At 44.1% G+C, this 20,080-nt stretch overlaps 1 protein-coding gene across 2 annotated transcripts in view; it reads right to left on the bottom strand.

The window, feature by feature from the left end:
- The window catches only part of PCDH10 (protocadherin 10), a 39,989-nt gene extending 25,650 nt beyond the window's left edge, over positions 1-14,339 (bottom strand). For both annotated transcript variants that reach the window (XM_037058517.1, XM_037058516.1), the window contains exons 1-4: positions 10,897-14,339; positions 9,276-9,334; positions 8,606-8,712; positions 566-871 (exon numbers count right to left, since the gene is read on the bottom strand). In XM_037058517.1, the coding sequence (XP_036914412.1) occupies positions 566-871; positions 8,606-8,712; positions 9,276-9,334; positions 10,897-13,524 (3,100 nt within the window). In that variant the 5' untranslated portion in view covers positions 13,525-14,339. The remainder of the gene's footprint in view (positions 1-565; positions 872-8,605; positions 8,713-9,275; positions 9,335-10,896) is intronic.
- Positions 14,340-20,080: the final 5,741 nt, after the last annotated feature.

Consider the following 20,080-nt stretch of genomic DNA (forward strand, 5'->3'; position numbering starts at 1 on the left):
GAAGACTCTATTATTTGAAATAAAGAAAGAATATTGCTTTCATCACACATTTCCTCCGGTTTGAGTCAGACTTGAATCCATACCAACATATTACTTAACCATGTCGCATGGTCAAAGTGAAGGCTGCACTGATTTCTGAATTTAGCATACTGCGTCTGATGTCACTATGGTAAAAGAGGGATTAGGCAATAATGCAGGCATCAATAAGAAAATGAGATCTCTCAGTGACTCAAGTGTTATGTTTTTCTTCCTTGATTAAGCCCTTCAAAAAACGTGCAAGAGAGCAATATTCAAAGGAAATATGAAGAGCACTTGAAAAATGTTTTCAACAACATCAAAAGTATTGTTTTTGATTGTTGTTGACAATCCTGTCCTAATACAGAAACCTGTCTTCCTGTTAAGTATATTCATGTTTCCAGAGCAAAGCGCTGCCTGCATCCAAGAGTCACTGTTATCCTTATTTCTGAAAACAGCTTGAACCCTTATTTTTATTAAGAAGAATGACGTGTTGAACTTGATTCCCTCAAGGGGAACACTTTGATACAGCCTTTTATGTAATACTTACTCAAATATGGTGGTTTGTAAGGCGCTCGTGTATTAGACAGCAGTCCATCCAGCTCCTTCCTCTCCAGGGTGCTGTGAAGGGCCTTCTCTTTGCCGAAGGTGGAGAAGGATCGCTCCGCCCCAGGCTGGGCTTCTGGAGTTTCAAACACTTCGGTGTCTGGAACAGAGTCCATGCCGGGAACATGCAGATTGCTGCGATAATCAGCAGCCTGGCGTCCATCCGAAGGGACAAAAGAAGGCATCCAGCACCTGTCTGAGTGGCCCAAGGCTTTACATTCCTCGGTGCAGTTGGAGAAGAGATCCATACCTGTGAGCGGGAAAGAGAGAGACTGCAGATGCAGGCTTCACCTTCATGGCCAGCTGCAGAGCAGTGAAGGGTTACAGACAGCACGGAGTGATGTCTGAAGTCTTCACAAGAGTTCTTTCTGTCTTAACCTGACGGGCACCAAAAATCTCTCTGTATTATGTATGTTGTCAAGGAAAAGAGGCCTCTGAGATAGATGTGTCTAAACTACTCCAGGTAAGGAAAATGTGCTCTAAATTTTGTAAAATTATTTAGAAATGATGAGAAAAAAGAATGAATATTTTTTCTTAAATCTCTGGTGATGTTCATAACAGAGAAAAAAAACGAAGTGCCAACTTTTCCTAATCCATAATGTCTAATGATGATAACTCATCTGGACTTTTGTTCTCAGAAGTAAAATTGCAAGAAATAGGCAAAGCACTGAAGTTGCTATTTAGATTATGAAATCTGAACATGTATTCCAAAGTGAAATTCTACAGAACACTGGCATATATATTGATAAACCAGTAAATAACAAGAATGAAATAAGATTTTATGAGTGGCCAAGAACATGCTTCCCTAGGTTTCTGGGAAATTACTTCCTGAAAGATAATTCTCAATGACACCCTGGCAGCCAATATTACTACACACCACTTATCATTCACCACCTTGGCCAAATGCAGAACAAATGACTGTAATTAGTGAAACCAAGGTAACCAAGTGCAATGCGAGTCAACTGCAGATACTATTGACAAATACCTTATTACTTGTTCTATATTGGAAACCACTGGTCCTAGCCACCACAGACTGTTCGCTTACTCATCCCAGAATACAGCAGGTCCTCAAATAAGGTTTCATCATTTTGTTATAGTGTTGATGAGAAGGCAGAGCAAGATAACCTTTTTTTATTAATCGGCCTATGGTATAACTAGTTTATTGTACCCCGTTTCACAGAACCTATCAATGATGTTAAGTAAGGACTTTCTGTGTCAAGATTTCAAATGTCAACTTCAAGTTTCATTGTCTCCCATAGATTAACAAGACTAATCAGATATCAAATTAGGGCTCAAGAAATTTCATTCAGTTTCTTAAGCAAGGCATCGCAATTTTGAGCACTACAGAATACTATTTCATATTCATTTTGATAATTACCACTAATGCAGAAAAACAAGTCATAAACCAAGACTGCATTTAGAGGTTTTTCTAAATATAGGAATGCATTTATTGAATATGTCTTTAAGCATGGTCAACTTGAATAACTGAAGTAAGGTTGGTCTGTACATAAGAAACTGGATCTTATGCCTAGCCTTCATGGGCTTGTTCCTGTTTGTTTAACTAACAGAGCAATATTTATGTAATGAACACACTTGATTGTTTCTTCCATAAGCATCCTCAGTGATTCGAGCTCTTGAGCAAGTTTCAGTTTTAAATTCCTGAAGGTATCCTGCAACCCCACTGATTTACTTGTGTGCATGTGTATGTTAACATCTGTAGCTATAAAATAAAGAGAATAATTTTTCAAAATCACTAACCCTCTAGGTGATCCAGGAATTAAGAACCATTGATTATGTAAATTATGTTTAAAGAAATAACACCAGGCTTCTTATCATATATTAATCTCACTTTCTAATGACGTTTTAACATTCAAATTAAACTATGTATAATGCAAAGACTAACTTTGATGATAATATTCCATTGACAGTTGTCATGCATAAGTCTGCAAATAAATTACTGATCAGTGAACTGTTGAGGGCCAGCAGCGTGAGCTGAAGCCAGGATAAGGTCCAGACTAAGACCCGCATGTAAAACATGTCAGTGTTCCCCGAGACATCAGAGGTCAGGGCTTTCTCCTATTGCTGCAAGGAGCGACGTAGAGAGAGACAGAGGACAGGGAAAAGGATGTCCCTGGTACAACTGACATACCAGGTAGGTAGAAGTTGGAGAACCCTAGAGATTAGTATTGCGATGCTCCTTATTTACAATGTGGGGGGAAGGTCTTTTTTTATTAGATGGAATGACTGCGAAGAGTAAAATTAGTATCAGCACTTTATTTAAAAAATACAATCAAGTGATATGAAATTTGAAGTTAATGGAACTGTTCAAATATCAAGATAGAATTGTATTATTAGATCCTGATTAAAAAAACAGTTATCGGATGCAAAGTTTAGAATTTTTTTTTTCTGCGTGACTGAAGAATATAATTTTACCTGTATCACAAGGTCATTAACAATCAATCTTTCATATCACTTGGAGGACCTGTATGCAAGGACTCCCATATTATGGGCTTGATAATCTCATGAAGAAAAAACTTTAATGAACTAGTCCCTCGACGTTATTATGTCGTTGTTGTTTAATTATGTTAGGAGGTACTTTTAGTATAATTTGTTTTTATGGGTCATTCACAGTCAGTTGTGCCCATTTTCTTCTCCTGAAGCAATACGGTGTTCTGCCTCTTTTAATTACCAGAGGCTAGTGAAAATTCTCTTAGATAATGTAACAAAGTTCTCATGGGTTGAGAACCTGCACAGGAAATATAGTCTGCTCATAAGATAAATAAGATAAAGAGAAATAAGATAAAGTTTTCTGTTGGGAGAATGCTATTTGACAGAAGAAACAAACCAATTGTAAACAGGGTCCTTAATTTTAACACGCAGCTTTATATAACTAGGAAGAAGCATAAGGTGGCTCAAACTGTGCATGAATGTGTTTTACCAGCTTTACTGATAAAGGAAGTGTATACATTGTTAGTGAGGAAAATATAGGGACCATTTTAAACAACATAAGTAGGACATTAGTGCATTTAAAATTAGTCCTAAAACATTGATTGAAAATGGTTGTTTCATTTGATTTTTAGGCGTATAGTTTGGGAACCAAATAAACTTTTCCCATTACCCATCTTCACCCCAAGAAGCCATTGAAAGTTTAACATTACTTTATCTTTTTTCCTTTATTACTAGCTCTATTAAATATATTATTTTAATGACCAAATAATCAAAGGTGTGTTTAAGTTTTACTGTGATAAATGATTATATGACACCCAGGAATGCTAGGTATGTAGCACGTGGCATAGTTAAAATAACATTAAAATTCATATTGCTCTGGGAATAAATAGTTTAATGGCTCAAACTGAAGCCCCAAGATAAAATAAATTTAACTTGATTCTTTTGTCCTCATTCAAATACCCTCATTATAGTACCTGTAGAATTTGTATAGCAGAAAAACACAAAACAAACCTCAGTTTTGAAAGTATGGTAGTTTCTAAGCAATATCTTAATATATATATTTAACTTCCGATTTATCCTCCTACTTATTTATTTTCTCCACTTCTCAGAAATAATCCGTTCTACCAGGCATGACAGCTGATGTGATAGACTGTCTGTTCTTCAAAGATATATTTAGACAAATTTTAAAATATGTCTTTTGTAACTCACAAGTAGCGTGTCCTTTCCAGTCAAAGAGAGTGATATCACCTCTGAGAATGAATCGGAATTGCAAAAATATGTTTGCATTCAACTTGTACTATTTGCTGATGAATGTAGTAAGACACAACTGTGTTACCTTTCTTTCTCATGTACCAAACTTTCATTACAAGTGTTTAATATTTTTCAAAACATGGTAAGTTAATTTTAAAGAAACTCAACACTTAATTTTCTATTAAGTTTCCAGTCTTCCTTTCACCACGTAACACTGGAAAACTGAGAAATATTAAGTAAAACCACAAAAACTGCTATAGTTTTAGGAAAATACAGTTTGAAGGCAGATATTTATTATCATAATTCAATCATGAAAATTTGAACATGTTTATCATGATTTCCCCCAATGTTTATATTTCTCTTCATTTTCTGTCAATATCATGTCTTATATATTATTCTAAGCATAAATCTTTCCACATCGTGTTGTGGCTCAGATTTTTACTAAAAACCTTAATGAGCTTTTGCAAACTACGGTGCAGATTCATGTTATTTGTAAACTCAAAAACTTTGCCAGTGTCTAAATTCTTGTTGGAGTTTGAAAAGAGAATTAATATTTATGGTAAGTCAAGGATTCTGGATATTGTTGCAATTGTGCAATGTGTTAATATATTTTGTGATATCATTTATCTACTGGTTTGAATATATTAATAATTTAAATCATTTTATATTTAAATGTATAGACACATTTTTGAATATATATCATGTATCAATCTCATAATAATTAGTTAAGAAACAAACACATTTAGAAACTAAGTTTCTTTATAACTGAAAAAAATTAACAGGAACAATTGGACATTTTGAGGAAAACTATAACAAGTAACTAACAAGATCACTTATTAGGATTCTTCTCTTCAATATATATTTAAGAACCACAATTATTAAAAATAAATTCATAATTCTAGTATCATTCACATTGTAAGTATTTTAAATGAAAAAAATAACTTCTTACCACTTAATAGATCTCCTTAGATGTACCTCCAATAATATTGAAATATTTAAGAAAATACAATGGAAAATGTTGTATCAGTATTATAAATGAGAAAAAAGCTTATCTTTTAATCTAATGATATAAAAATGAATTTAAAAATATATTTCTTTGGAAATCCACTTAGACTGTCTTTGGCTATTTAAGCTGTGATTAATCATTTTTCCCTTTGTGATGATTTATGCATGAATTTACCACATCTCCTTGGACTTCAGCCATATCTAACCAATACATCAATAGTGCCCTGAAAAAAATGGAAAGCACCTTGACAAGCCTGGAGGAAAAAAGTGCCGCAGAGCAGTGGTCAAGCCAAAGAATCTCACCCACGGGGCCAGGTGCAGTGGGAAACTGAAAAGCTTATGTGGTTCTCTGGGCAGCTGCCTCTGTATTTAAAGCCCTTCTATGAACAAAATCGGTGACTGCAAAGGGCTGAGAATGAGGACAAGTGGAGGAGGGGAGGGGAAAGAACAAAAAAGAAAACTATTCATAGAAGAATAAATGGAAGGCATATCTAAATAAGCGCATACACGGTAATGTTAACACAGGAAAAGAAAGTGGAAATTAAACAGGTGAAGCACTGAGCTAAATGGTAGAGGATATGCAGTATGGAATAAGGTTCAAACTAAAGGAGAGAATTCAGAATCTATATCTTGCCAGAATTATTTTTCCTTGATAATCTAACCTTTCCCCCTTAAAACCCAGCTGAGTAAGATTTGCCTAATAGCATGAAATGTTTTCATATCCTAAACCTGAAAATAGATGTGCTGTGGAAATTTCCTAAATATTGCAATGCTGGAAGATCATTAGTACCTGGCTTTTCAAGGAAGTAAAACAAATGTGCTTATTTACCTGAAATGGGCTTAAGTTTCAGAAAATATTCTTGCTATTTGGTGTGGGATTTATGGTACACAACATCAGTGAAAAAGCATTAGGTTAAAAGCATTTTCATTCTCTGCACTGGAGGTTTTGTACTTGAAAGAAGACAGTCAAATTACTCTTAAAGTAAGATTAGACATATTAAAACTGACTGCAATTCAGCACACGGAGGTGCAATGACTTCTTGATGAAAGTGTGTGACTCCAGTTCTGAAGCAGCTAATTCTGTGCCTGGCACGCAGTGGCCGCCCTACAGCTGCTACTGAAAGTCTCTTTACAGAGACTGTAAAGGCTGCAGTACTTTCACAGGCTTCAAAACTTAAAGTTGGGGGAGAAAAACTGCCATTTGGATAAAGAAAAAGGAAAACCACCTTACTCTTTAAAAATGGTTTTCAGAACTCAATTTGACAGTTTACTTTTCCTTTGAACGCTGCAACATCTCAATCTGATAGAAATATTCCCAAAGGGCAACCCTGAGTGCCTGTGAGAAATACAAGAGCTGCTGGGGAGGGGCATGAGCAGAACTATCTTCCCATCCATCTTCCAAATTTAGTCTTTTGTTTTCTGGGTTTTTTGCAGATGCTTATTCATTTCTCTTTCTTCAGTTAGATTATGACAGCTCATTATGTCTGAGGGACGAAACTAATTGAAATGTTCGGTGACGCTGGAGTGTCACAGGGGCTGGGGGGGGGGAGTGGGGGGGTGGGAAAGGAATAAAGTACATCCCAGGAAGCATGCAACAGATACCCTGTTTTTAATGTTACAGATTTTGTTTTAAAAGTTTTGAAAGACTGTTCAGTTGGAGACTCCGAGAGAAGGAGAGCAATGCACAATTCTAAATGTACAGCTTCTTAAAGATAACAATAAATCATATGCCACATATAGGCCAAAAATAAAAGGGACTTTGTACTCGAATATAAACTTCTGGCAAGAGCTGGTTTGTTGTCAGGTTCCCAGACACTAAATAGATGCTCTGTTCACTTAGCGTGAAGGCCCGCAAGGGGCAGGGGCCTCCGGGGTTTCTTGGCAGTTCTCAAGTCTCATTAGGTCTGCATATTAATGACTTGCAGCAATATAAAGAGACCCTTGAGCAGCCTTCCCCCCTCCTCCTGCCTGTGTTTCCCAAGCCTAAGGCAGCCTCAGACATAGTGCACATTAGCCCAGTCTTCGGCTTGCAGTCGCCCCTGCTGCCCAGCGACCACGGGGTGTGTCCTGCCCTTCCACACATGGCCTCCGTGCCATCCAGACTCCCACCAAGTGTGCCGAATGGGTGTTCTCAAGGACCAATGTCACCTTGAAAATGAGGACCCTATCACTCTATGCTTATGTCATTAACTAAAATAAAGCTCAAATTGTAAGTGAAAGGAGTCAGACCCTGGCAGGATCCAAAGATGGACATTCTTAGAAGTTGCAAAAGTTGACTTCCCTTTCCGCTTTCTTATGTGTCGGATAAACACAAACCTTCTTCAGAAAATAAAAAGTAAAAAAAAACAAAAACAAAAACAAAAAACAACAACAGGCACCCCTTTGGCTGAAGTGCAAATGAAACAAAAAAGAAAACCTAAACTTTATGAAAATATTTTCATTATTTTAAGGTACGCATTTTATTTCTCTTAAGTGTTTTCTTTATGGATTAGTAAGTGGAGTTATCAGGGTCCTACAAAATGTGAAGATTAAATCCATATAGAAAAATTAAAGCAAAATATATAAAGTAAAATACATTTTTAAAGTATGTGTCCCATCACAGGCCTGTCAATGACAACCTTTAAGCCCACACATAAGTACACAGAGTCCCCCTTTTTGATAAGTAATGGGCTCTGCTGAAAAGATGAGGAAACTCAGCGTGCTTCGGAAAACACCAGCTGTCAAATGTTTGATAATGTCCCGAGGCCCAAGGACTCAGGGTTGGAAATCCCGCTTCCAACCTACTTGGGACTTTTAATCAGCATATGTTCTCTCATTCACTCCTCAGTGGCGCACAAGACATTTGGATACTAGTCCCCAGTCACCCATGTGTCCTATTGTAACCTTGCACAGGTCAATCAATTTTATTAATCTTCAGTGACCTCATTCACAAACAAATCTAATGATACCTCAATGGACTGAAGACTGGGGACTGGCCCAGGTGAGAGATCTATGGCTTGTAGCATGCACTATAACTCGATTAACACACATTACATCAGGAAGAAATATTTCATATTCTAACGGATTCCACAATGAATTTCTAACTTCAACTGTTCAAAGGAACATCGTATTTTCATAACCCTCTTCGAGTATACATTTATCAACATAGGGTGACACCATGCATTTCTGTACACGGACCGACGTTAAATTTGCAAAGGAATTACCTAGGACATCATCCTTTCTAGTTTTCTTTTTTTTATTATAAAAGTCAGCACTCAGGTCGCCCTTCGATCACACTTACCAGCTGACTGGCCACGGTTGGTGGCATCGTGATCACTATCTCCCTGCTCACTGTCTCCATGCCCACTGTCCTTAGAGCTCACTATGTCGGCTTCCTGGAATGCAGAACTAGAAGCACAAAAACGTGAATATTAGAATTTTTTTTAAAGGTGAAGTAACACAGAAAACATTCTTCTGCCACCACATGGTCACTGGTGGCGCTGCAGACGCATAGACTGGGCTTTATTTCTGCAGAAAGCCTGTTTTCATCAGCTTAAGCCCAACTCTTTAAAATTGAGCGTTAGCAGTCGGTTCGAGCCCTTTAAGGCATGTAAGGTCTAGGCAGTGTTGTATGACTGGATCTAAGTTCATGTCTATATCGTTTTTATACAGGAGCTGTGCGTACACACCTGGAACAGTGAGGGAGATGATCCAAAGCAGTGTAGGGGTGAAAACTGGCAAAATAGTCAAGTATGTTTAGGAACTTCTGTATAAACAAAATATACCCATACTTTAATGTATTACCTGGGAAACACAGCATAATTAGTATTTATGAGCTGCCTTAATTGAAAGCACTTGATATGTTTTATATTTCAATATTGAATAATATACCTAATTCTTACTTACAGTAGGTAGTAGCTTGTTTATACACCAAGCTAGGGGGAAAAAAAAGGAAAAGAAGAAGTTCATACCTGTTAACTCGGCGAGGTCTGTCAACTAGGTAGCTGAGCTCTGCTCTCTGGTGTTTAGTCTAGGAAAAAAATAAATATATCAAGAGCATTTGCATGCTAAGGGTTTAACTAATAGTTTGCTTTTGAGATTAGGAACTAATTCTAGCTTCCGTAATTGTGTGTATTTGTATGAATTTCCAGGCTGCTCTCAGATCTCTGCCCTCCTGCTGGGTAAGGGCAGGGAGATAGGCAAAGACACATCCAGCTTAGATTTTCAGTGCAGGTTTCAAAAATGCAGAAATAAAAGGCCATTTTTCAATGTGTGGGTGTTTTTGAGAATGCAAATGACCTCATAGCTGGGGCTCATAAACTTTTGTCTCTAATAGAGTCAACCTAGTTATTTCCTGCCGTCATCCTTCCCATGGCCTGGAACAGTGTTTAGATGCATCCTGGTTGACACAAGAAAAACAGCACGCTCAATAAGCAAAAAGTTGGGATGTTTTGTGGAATTATTTTGTTGTTTATTTTCAAAATGTGCTTAAGATACAAATGAGCTGTACAAATATTCATGAAAGTCAATTAATAATATCTAAGACTCAAATAAATAAAATAACCTGCCAAGGAGAAGTGAATAACCCTCCCTCCAGCCAAAATCTTTCTCCCTCCAAAGCCCCTCTGCATGCTCCTCCCGCCTCCACCACCCACGCACCTCTTCTGGTCCAAACTTTTTTTTTTTTACATAAACCAACTTTCTTCTCCCTCTCCCTCCCTCCTTCCAACTTTGCCACTTCTCCCTCTTTTAAGAAATCAGAATTGACAAGCCAAGTTCTTGGATGAAGAAAGCCAACAACAGTGATATATCAAAAACAGTGGCAAGAAGGTGATCGTTAGCTAAAAGATATATTTAAGACAATAGTTGTTTGAGCCTTCCGTTTAGTTTACGCTTACAGGGGTTTGTGCCAAAGCAACTTCATTCAAATTCACACTGTGTGGGCCTTGGTTTCAAGAGCATCTGTAAATGCTGCCCAGAGCAGAACTGAAGGCTTCTCTTCAACCCGAGTTCAGAGGACAAGAATCTGATAACTCATTCACTACAACATGCATTCGAGTTTAGACAACTGTGCAGAGTTAAACAATCTATAGCTTACTTTTACACGCGACTGAAAGCATTGATAAATAGGGCAAAACAACTGTAACTTTATTAATAATGCCTGTGACAAATGCAAAGAGAAAAAGATCTTTGCCAGTGCCAGCAAGTTCCCCCACCCCATTCCCCTCTGTCCCCTTCCATTTGCCCCTTCACTCCCAGATCTCTGAAATGGGGAAGGGCTGAGAGTGAGAGGGGGTTGGAATTTTAAAGCAAAGATGCCAGAGAGAAGAAAGAAGGCGGCAAGCGCCAAGGAGAGGAAATGAAAATAAACGTGGAGGGGTGGAGCGCAGAATATTAGGGACAACACGTAGTTTAGGTTACACACAAAGGGGTGGAAGAGGGGGACCCCCCCTTTCATAGCCCTACAAAGATACAAATAAGCTAGTATCCTAAAAATCAATACACAGTGCACCACAGAGAACAAGGGCCGGGCTAGAGGAGGCTCTCAGATGGAGGAGATGAGAGATGGTGGTCTTTTCGCTTCAGCCTTACCTCGTTGGACAAAATGCTTCCGTTGGAGATGATGTCGGGCTGCTGGTCTGTGTAGCCGGTGACGATAGCCCCGCAAGGGTTGTGCTCAGTGTCCGTACTACGAGAAGGGCTGCAGGGCTTAAGGAACATCAGGTCGGTCTTGGCGGACTCGGGGGTCAGGCAGACCTGGTAGCAGTAATTCTGGTTGTGGTGGTGGGAGCCAAAGCCCCCGGACTCCTCCACCGGCACTTGGGCCGGGTTGCTGGGTACATTGGAACTCTGCACCAGCATGATGTCAGACTTGCTGAGTTTCTTCTTGCGCGCCCGAGCTTGCCGGCCGCAGCAGGTCGAGCCCCCGCCGCCGCCGCAGCAGCAGCAGAGGCAGCAGTCGCTGGCCAGACACGTGTAGATGTTGAGCTTCTTCTCTTTTTGACAGCGCACAGCCAGCACGATCATGGCCAGCAGGAAGATGAAGGACACCGAACCCAGAGCGATGATGAGGATGAGGGTTAGGTCCAGTGAAGTCTCCCCGCCGCCAGAGCGGCTGGGGCGCTGGTGCTCCCCTGTCCCCCCGCCCCCGCCCCCGCCCCCGCCTTGGGGCTCGACTGCGCCGTCCACCAGCTGCACCATCAGGGTGGCGGTGGAGGACAGAGGAGGTTGCCCGTGGTCCCGCACTTCGATCACCAGCTCGTAAGGCCGCTGGGGGTCGCGCTTGGCGGGCACCCGGCGCGCCGTGCGGAGCTCCCCGGTGCGCCAGTCCATGCGGAAGAGGTTCATTTCGTTGCCCCGCACAATGCTGTAGGTGAGCCGGGCATTCTCACCGTCGTCTGCGTCCACTGCGGCCACACGAGTCAGCAGGTAACCGGGCTCCGCCGAGCGGGGCAGCACCTCGCGCGCTGGAGTCCCATTGCGCCCTGGTAGGGGCGCCACGATGGCAGGGGCGTTATCGTTCTGATCCACGATGAGTATGTTGACGGTGGCATTGCCAGCCAGTGCCTGGGGACTGCCGGCATCCCGGGCTTCCACCTGAAAGCTGAAGTCCTTGAGCTGCTCGTAGTCGAAGGAGCGTAGGGCGTACAAGTAGCCGTTCTCGGAGTTGATGGAGACGTAAGTGAAGACGCTCATGCCCTGGATCTGGCACTCGAGGATCGAGTAGGCTAGTTGGGCGTTGGCGCCCTCGTCGCGGTCTGTGGCGCTCACCGCGTAGATGTAGGCGCCCGGCACGTTGTTCTCAGTCACATACACGTCGTAGACCGGCTGGTTGAACCGCGGTGCGTTGTCGTTCACATCTGACACTTGCACCTGGATCGATTTACTGGTGGAGAGCGCCGGCTCACCCCGGTCCCGTGCCACCACGGTCAGGGTGTAGGAGTCCCCCGCCTCTCGGTCCAGGGGCGCCTCGGTCACTATGGTATAGTAGTTCTTGAAGGAGGACTTGAGGCGGAACGGCACATCCCCTAGCAGCTCACACTGCACCTGCCCATTCTCCTCTGAGTCGCGGTCTGTCACGCTGAACAGAGCCACCACTGTGCCGGGCGCCGCGCCCTCGCTCACCGCCTCCTTCACGGTGCTGAAGCTGATCTCCGGTGCGTTGTCGTTAGCATCCAGCACTCGCACAAGCACCTTGCAGTGTGCGGGCACGGCGTTGGGGCCCAGGTCCTTGGCTTGCACGTACACTTGGTACACCGGGCTCTCTTCGTAGTCCAGCTCGCCGCTCACCTCCAGCCGGCCTGTGCGGGGGGAGAGTCCAAAGAGCTCCCGCGCCCGGGGCGAAATGTGGCTGCTGAAAGAGTACACGACCTCGCCATTCTGACCCTCGTCTGGGTCTGTGGCATTGAGCTGGATCACCAGTGTGCCCGGGGGCGAGTTCTCCGGTAGGGACACAGTGTAGACGGGTTGGTCAAAGGCGGGCACATTGTCGTTGGAGTCTAGCACTCGGATGGTGAGTAGGGCCGTGCCGGTGCGCTGCTGCTGGGGGGGCAGGCCCCCTCCCCCGCCGCCTCCCCCTCCTTCACCTCCTCCTCCCCCTCCTCCCCCGTCCACCGCGGTCAGCACGTAGCGGTGCACCGCTTGCTGCTCTCGGTCCAGCGGCTTCTCCAGCACCAGCTCGGCGAATCGGTTGCCATCCCCCTGGGTCTGCACGTCCAGGGAGAAGTAGCTGTTGGGGGTGATCTCGTAGTCGCGCAAGGAGTTGGTGCCCACGTCTGGGTCGAATGCACTCTCCAAAGGGAAGCGGGTGCCTGGCGTGGCGCTCTCCGAGATCTCCACGGTCAGGTCCGGCTCTGGGAAGGAGGGGGGGTTGTCGTTGATGTCCAGCACTTCGATCTCCACCCGGAACAGTTCCAAGGGGTTCTCCAGGAATACCTCCAGGTGCAGGACGCAGGATGGGCTCTGCTTGCAGATTTGCTCGCGGTCTATCTTCTCGTTCACGTATAACACCCCGGTCTCCAGGTTGAGGTCCAAGTATGGGGTCCGGGAATTGGGCACCGTCTGAAACCTGCGAGCTGAAAGTTTTGTAATGTCCAAGCCCAGATCTTCAGCGATATTCCCCACGAAAGTGCCATGTTCCTGCTCCTCCTGCACCGTGTAGTGAAGCTGGGAAGAGACTCCTTCCACCATCCAGAGCAAGACAAATAATAGCACAATCATCTCCAAAGGGAAAGGAAGCAGCTTCCCGCAGCCAGTCAGCCACCCAATCACCTCCCCCACCACTACGAGAAAAAAAAATAAATGCAAATAAAAGTGCGCTATGTGGGGGGCTCTCGTGGCTTTCTGTTCTTAAAAAAATCTTATTCCTTTTGCTTCATTTTAGGACTTCCCCCAATTCAGCCTCATTTTTCAATCTTAGCGCAGAAAGGGTGACAGGCGTCCCCTTTCCTCATCTGTAATCTTCCCACTGACCAATTAATAAAATAATAATACAACAGTCAGCGTCCTTTATTCCGACAGTCTTGGCGCAACGCGGCGCTAGCAAATCCCAAGGAGCAAATTCCGATATTTCAAGACTGTCCTCGGGTTGTCTTCTTGCTGATGGGAGGAGAAGGAGGAGGAGGGAAAGAAGGAGGAGGAAGATGAAGAGGAAGAGGAGAAGGAAGAAGAGATGCTGCCGGCACCGCTGAACATGCCTCTTAATGTCAACGGCGGGCAAATGCAAAAGGGCTTAAAAGCAGCGAGAAAATGTTGTGCCGGAAAAGCATAGACTGGCTCTGCAGCATAAAACTTTCATTCTCTTCCTTTCTCCGGATGGATGTTCTTCTTGGCATTTCCCCCCCCTGTTTCGCTCTATTTGAATGTTTTGGCTTTCATGTCTTGTCTCTCTCCGTCCTCATCTCCACCGTCATTTGACTCTCAGTCACTGAGATGAGATGTTTCTTTTCCGCTGTTTCCTTCCCCAGCCTTTCCCTCTAACCTGCCTCTCTTCCTTCCAGTCCTTCCCTCCTCCTGCTTCAGCCTTAGAGCCTGTGATCTACGCGGGCAGTTTCTGAGCTCCGAGCGCAACGCTTCTCTGTTTTTGCGCAGCGCCCTCATTCTGCCAACCAATCTCTGCGGAGCGCCGCCCACCGAGCCGCTGTTCACTGGCTGAACTGGCCGTCAAGTAGGCACGTCACCCGGCACCGGGCGGGGCGGGATAGAACCCGCGGCCCCGCGGCCGCGGTGAGTGTGAGTGCGAGAGAGACACAGAGAGCCGCCCCGCAGGTCCCGGAGGCGCTTGCTGGGGACGCTGCCGCGGAAAGTTCCCAGTCCCCAGCCGCAGGTAACGGAGAGGGAATAGAGAGGTTCCCCTGTTTGCATCAGCAACGGCAAAACCACAATAGCAACAGCAGCTGCGGTCTCCTCTCTCAGGAGCGGGGTTTCCAATGACGCTAACATTCTTTTTCCTTTAAGGTATTTTCCTTGCTACTACTACTGATCACGGAAATAAATCACCGAGAACGGTACAAAGTTGCAGTGAGACCATTAATTGGCAGGGGTTACCTAATGAAGGACCTCTGGCAGAGAGTGGCAGGACGTTTAAAAAAACGGGCATAATATGGCCTGTGTCAAACTGAGCGTGAGGGTGTGCAAGGGCCGCGTGGAACCGGAGAGAAACTGTTGAGTGTGGGGCGGAGGTGGGATTCAGGCCCAGGGGTCAGGGCTGGCCTCTCGCACAGACTTGCAAACTCCGTAGGTTTACCTCTGCCCGTCCTCACTGCAGACCCACTATATTGCTACCAACTAGATTAATTCTCCCGGGGACCCAGTTTGATCTGCGATCGCTCTGAGCAATGACTAAAGCGCTTGTTTTGTTTGAGCTCTGCCTCCAGCCCGCCGAAAGCTCGACGCGTAGCCTCGGGCGCCCGGTACCGAGCACCGCCGGGAGCTGCCCTCCGCCTCGGCTAGCCCTGCGCCTCTCCACACCGAGTGGTACGTGGCGGCAGCGCGCGCGCAGGCTGTTTTTCTGCTTTATTTCTGACAATTGGAGATTCCCCCCCACCCCTGCCCCGCCCGCCTCCGTGCTAGACTCGGGCACCGATTCTTGCCTAGAGATTATTGCACTCTCGCTGGATGAGCACAGCGAGGCGGTAGCGAACTCGGGCGTGAATGGGGGCGGGGAGTGGATCGAGCCCGGGAACACGCGGGGCCCGTGTGCGTGTGTGTGTGTGTGTGTGTGTGTGCGCGCGCGCGCGCGCGCCGCTGCGGGTATCTGCCAATGCGCTGGCACATTTCGGATGCTTCCATCCATCCTCCCTGGCCCAGGCGCTCAGCTGAGCAGGAGCCCCAACGGACGCCTGCACCCGCGTCCCCGGGTCCTGAAGGATGCGCTTGGAGAGCTCTGAGTGTCCACTCGCCGGGCTCGGGGGCAAAGCGGCGCGTCCACGCACCCAGCTCCTGTGAAGTTCAAACACAGCGCGAACTCGTTCATGCTTGAGAGAAGGTTGCATGTCAATTCTACAAGAAAAGATTTTATAAACAGTTTTCTATAAATTAATGGATGGTAGGGGGGTTGTTGATTCACTAAATCAGCTTCTGTTCACTAAACCAATCTCCTCCTTGGGCCACAAAATACAAAGGTCCCCTATGGCTTCTTGGTCTTAAATGACCACAGTGACACCGCCACAGCCTGCGGGGAAAGGAGATATTTTTCCCCCGACCCCGTAATTTGCTATTCCTTCCTGACAGGGAATTGAGGCGGGCGCGAGTCCGTGGAAGCGATCGCAGACGGAGCCGTGCCCCTGCCAGCCCCGCGAGTGCGAGCCTGCGCCCCGCCCCCGCCCCCGGCTCTTTCATGGAGACCGGCCCTGCCTTTGAGCGGTTGGAAGGAAAGGATGCCAGCAAAAATGGCTAATCCTTTCCCAGCTGCAGTAAATTGATGACTAGCCAAAGCCAAGTGAGAACCGCGGCAGTTAAAATGATTGTAGCGTCACGTCCTGCGACTGAGAACGGAGTGGCACTTTATAAAAGGACCTGTGGATCAATGGAAAGGAGATTATAGTTTATCTGAATATTAACACGGCGTCGCATCTGTACTTTTACCCCTCCCCCCCTTCGTTTTCTTTAGACCCGCAGGATTGAAAAGACAGGTTTTTGAGCTCTTCAACCTGACTCATCAGAATACTGGAGCATTTTTTTAAATGACGGTAATTTTTCTAATGTTTTCATTTGTACGTATGGACACACTTGTGTGTGTGCGCTCGTGTGCGTGCGTGTTTTTGTGTGAGAGCCCTGTGCCTGAATGACAATGCAGATCCAGAAATTGGGGGACAGGTTAGTGCTCTCAAAATGCAGATGAAGTTCGAGCAGACTTGGGGCGTTCGCTGAGAGCCGGAGAGCGTCCGGAGGTGGAGTCGAGGACGTGCAGAGATGGCCAGATTTGCCTGTAAATAATCACTACATCCACTGTAACGCTTGAGCGCCCCCCTCCCTTTTTTTCTTTTTCGTGGCAGCCGTGTTCGAACGGGGACTCTCTCCGCAAACGTGGGTTACAAGCGCCTCCTAGCGGCAAAAGCAGCACAGGGCAAGCCAGAGAATTTTGCTTGGAGCTCTCATCGGGCAGGGCTGGCCTGTTGGGGGCTCTGAAGGATTTCTTGGGTCGCAGAGGCCTGTGCCTGCGCCAGCGACGACGGTCGGGGTCCTCTAGAGGTCTCGCCTCTCTGACTTGTAGTCTCTGATGTGCCCCAGAACCGGCGGGGTGACGGTGGGGTCTTTTGCCGGGGCCACCCGCCTACCCCTGGGTAACTCCAGCCAAGGGCAATTGCAAGAGCACTTGGCTGGGAACCAAGATCCAAATAGTGGCATTGATAACCTTTTCTGCCTCCTAAACCTGAAACCACTAAACAGCCCCACCCTGTCACCCACAAAACAAAAACACCACTTTAATTTTTCCTTTTAAAAATGCCTCTAGAGTGTAACTGGTTTATTTTCCCCCTTGCTGTGTCAGTCAAGCAGATTTTCCCCTCCCCCTTTTCTTCCTCCCTCTCCCTTTGGTGCACCCAGAATTTAGTGAGCCCATACGTGTATAAATAGCCTGGGTGGTGGGTTGATGACCTCTTTGAAATTCAGGATATCATATAACACTGTGTTCCTGAACATCCTATCACTGAAGGGAGAAGCAATCCTTAGCGACTTAACCCTACCCCTGCCCCCGTGTCCCCTGCAGGAACACCAACCCTCTGGGCTCAAATAAATTGCATCCTGAAACAGAAGGGGAAAGTGGTTATTATTTGGAAGGAGGTTATCAAAATCAATGTTTATAAAAGCCCTGGTTGGTGGATGAGAGTGATAATGCACTCTTTCATGGGGCTCTAAGTGCAGCAGAAATAGGGAGATGGTGAGGATCCCACAAGTGTGTTAAATTTGTATTCATAGTTACACGTTCTGAAAGTAGGTAACCCGGTTGCTTTCTTCCCTACCCTTTTCCAGGAGAGGTGGAAGGGAAAACACGTTGTTAACCAGCCTGTGGATAAATGAGTGTTTGTAGTGGTTTAACTTGACTTGAAAGCAATTTGTCTCTAAATCCCCTTATTATTGCAGTGTACCCAGAGCTTTGAGAGAAGACTTTTTTTTTTAAAGAAATGGGAGACAAAAATTAAAATCTTCAATTAGGCATCTTTCAAAGGCCAGACTGGTCCAGAATAGAGCTAGATGGTTCCGGGCACTCATCCTTTCCAGCAAGGAGAGTGCAAAGAGCAGATGCGAAGGACCTGGACTGTGTGGCCTCTCTGAAGAGTAACTATACAAGAGGTTTACCTAACTTAAGAGGGAGGAAGGTAAGGCTCTGGAGCCAACACCACAGACAGGGTATATTAGCTTTTTGTTCATCTGCAATAAAGAGTGAATGTTGACTAGAGATTCTTAGGGAACAAATGTATATATAGAGCCTGTGCTACCAGAAGCATTTAGGTAACTCTTTAGTTCCTGTGTTTTGTTCTAATGCTTTGGCCCCAACAGAGAACTGATCCATGTTTATGGCGACTAAGAATTCTAGGTAGTTCCATTAAGCTGTACTTGATATTCAAGGTAGAAATGCCCTCTATTTTGTTGAACCTAGTTAACATTGGTGTAGCTTCACATTTCAGTGTCTTTTCAAGTGATCAGACAGGGCCAGCATTTTGTTAAACTCTAAACAGTGAATTAAAAGCCCCGATGAGCTGAAGCAGCCCTCTAATGCGAAATGACAGATTGCACTTAAGCAATACATGAACAAGAAAATGATTTATGGATTTTTGCGATGGTCGGAGCAAATGAAAGCAACATGAATTATACATCCTAATGCTCATGGTATCATTTTCTAATAGTACTGTTTCAGTTCAGATGCTATAGCCTCATCCTTTCTATAAGATATTGATCAATAAGAGGTCCAGGAGTATTTTTATATTAGGCAAATGGCATTTGATACTGCTTTCAAATATGTATTTTTTCCTGAGTATGGGCGGGTGGTGGTGATGAACATTGTGCGCGCTAGCCTAACATTCCTGTTAGCTCCTTCACATATTATGTCTTCTAGTGATACATAGGCCTTCGGATTTACATTTTCTTCCACACCTTCCTTCAGAAATCAAGTAAACAGATCTGATTAGGAATGTCTGTCTTTACTGCATCAGGGCCTCCTCTTCTGTGAATCAAAATGCATGGCCTCATCTCACCCTTTCTCTTTCGTTGCTTTGGATATTGAAAAATATGATTTCTCCAGAATGACTCTATCCTTTTCATATTTGTTTTATCCTGTTTTTTAATAACACTGCTTAATGCCTTACTGTGTTAAAGGCACACCTGAGTTAGTAAAAGCGGTCATAGACTAAGCTTTATTTATTTATTTATTTATTTATTTATTGGCCTTTGCAGACAAAATGTTTCTTATGGCTATTAAATTACAGAAGAAAACTTCATTAGGTAAAATTTTATATGGCTGTTTTTGGAGTCTGAAATTTAAAAAAATATTTACCTCTGTGTTATGAAGAGTGAATGTTCCTAGCATGTTTATTTAACCATTTGTGGTTTGTACAAGTAAGTATTTGGAGTGTATATAGAATTTTCAGTGAAGATGGTGTCTTTGCCGTATTAACACTCAACTACAGAAAACTTCTAATTGCCCAGAGGCCTCTATAGTCACATGATTAGACTTAATCTTAATTATCGAGGTTTATAAAGAAAGAGAAAGATAGAATATTGAATCTTAGAGTCTGCTTTTCACTGCATTAATAATCTCTCTTGCTGAAAGACTATTGAGATCAATGATGTATTTAGGATCACAAATAACAACCACAAGACATCACACTTAAAAAGCCAGTGGCGTTAGGGACAGGGATTATGTGTGGGATTTACCGATGAGGTGGAAATGAACATTACAGTTGGTGTAGAACAATTTTAAACATTACAGTTGATGTAGAACAATTTCAAAAATTAATTGTAAGCCCTGATTGAGTTCATATGAGTAAGAGTAAAGGTGTCTAGAGCCCCCCACGGGAGTTTGTTTCTTCTTTGCTAGGGATACAATCAGCATTATACAAGTGGTTGGCGAGGATTAACTCTCTTCTTAAGGAGAAGCTTTTGACTTTATAAATGCAGAACGAGATCATCCAAATTGTTATTTGGGCTACAAACCATAGTGTTATTTTCTGAAGAGTTTGGAAATGTTACCAGACCATGGAAATAATATCAAACATTACTTGAGATTATATCAGACTTGTGAGAGTAAACAGAATAGTTAAATAGACACTTCAACGAA

This window comes from Sturnira hondurensis, unplaced genomic scaffold (assembly GCF_014824575.4).
Source record: "Sturnira hondurensis isolate 20B ecotype Veracruz unplaced genomic scaffold, ASM1482457v3 Scaffold0010128, whole genome shotgun sequence".
NCBI lineage: Eukaryota > Metazoa > Chordata > Mammalia > Chiroptera > Phyllostomidae > Sturnira > Sturnira hondurensis.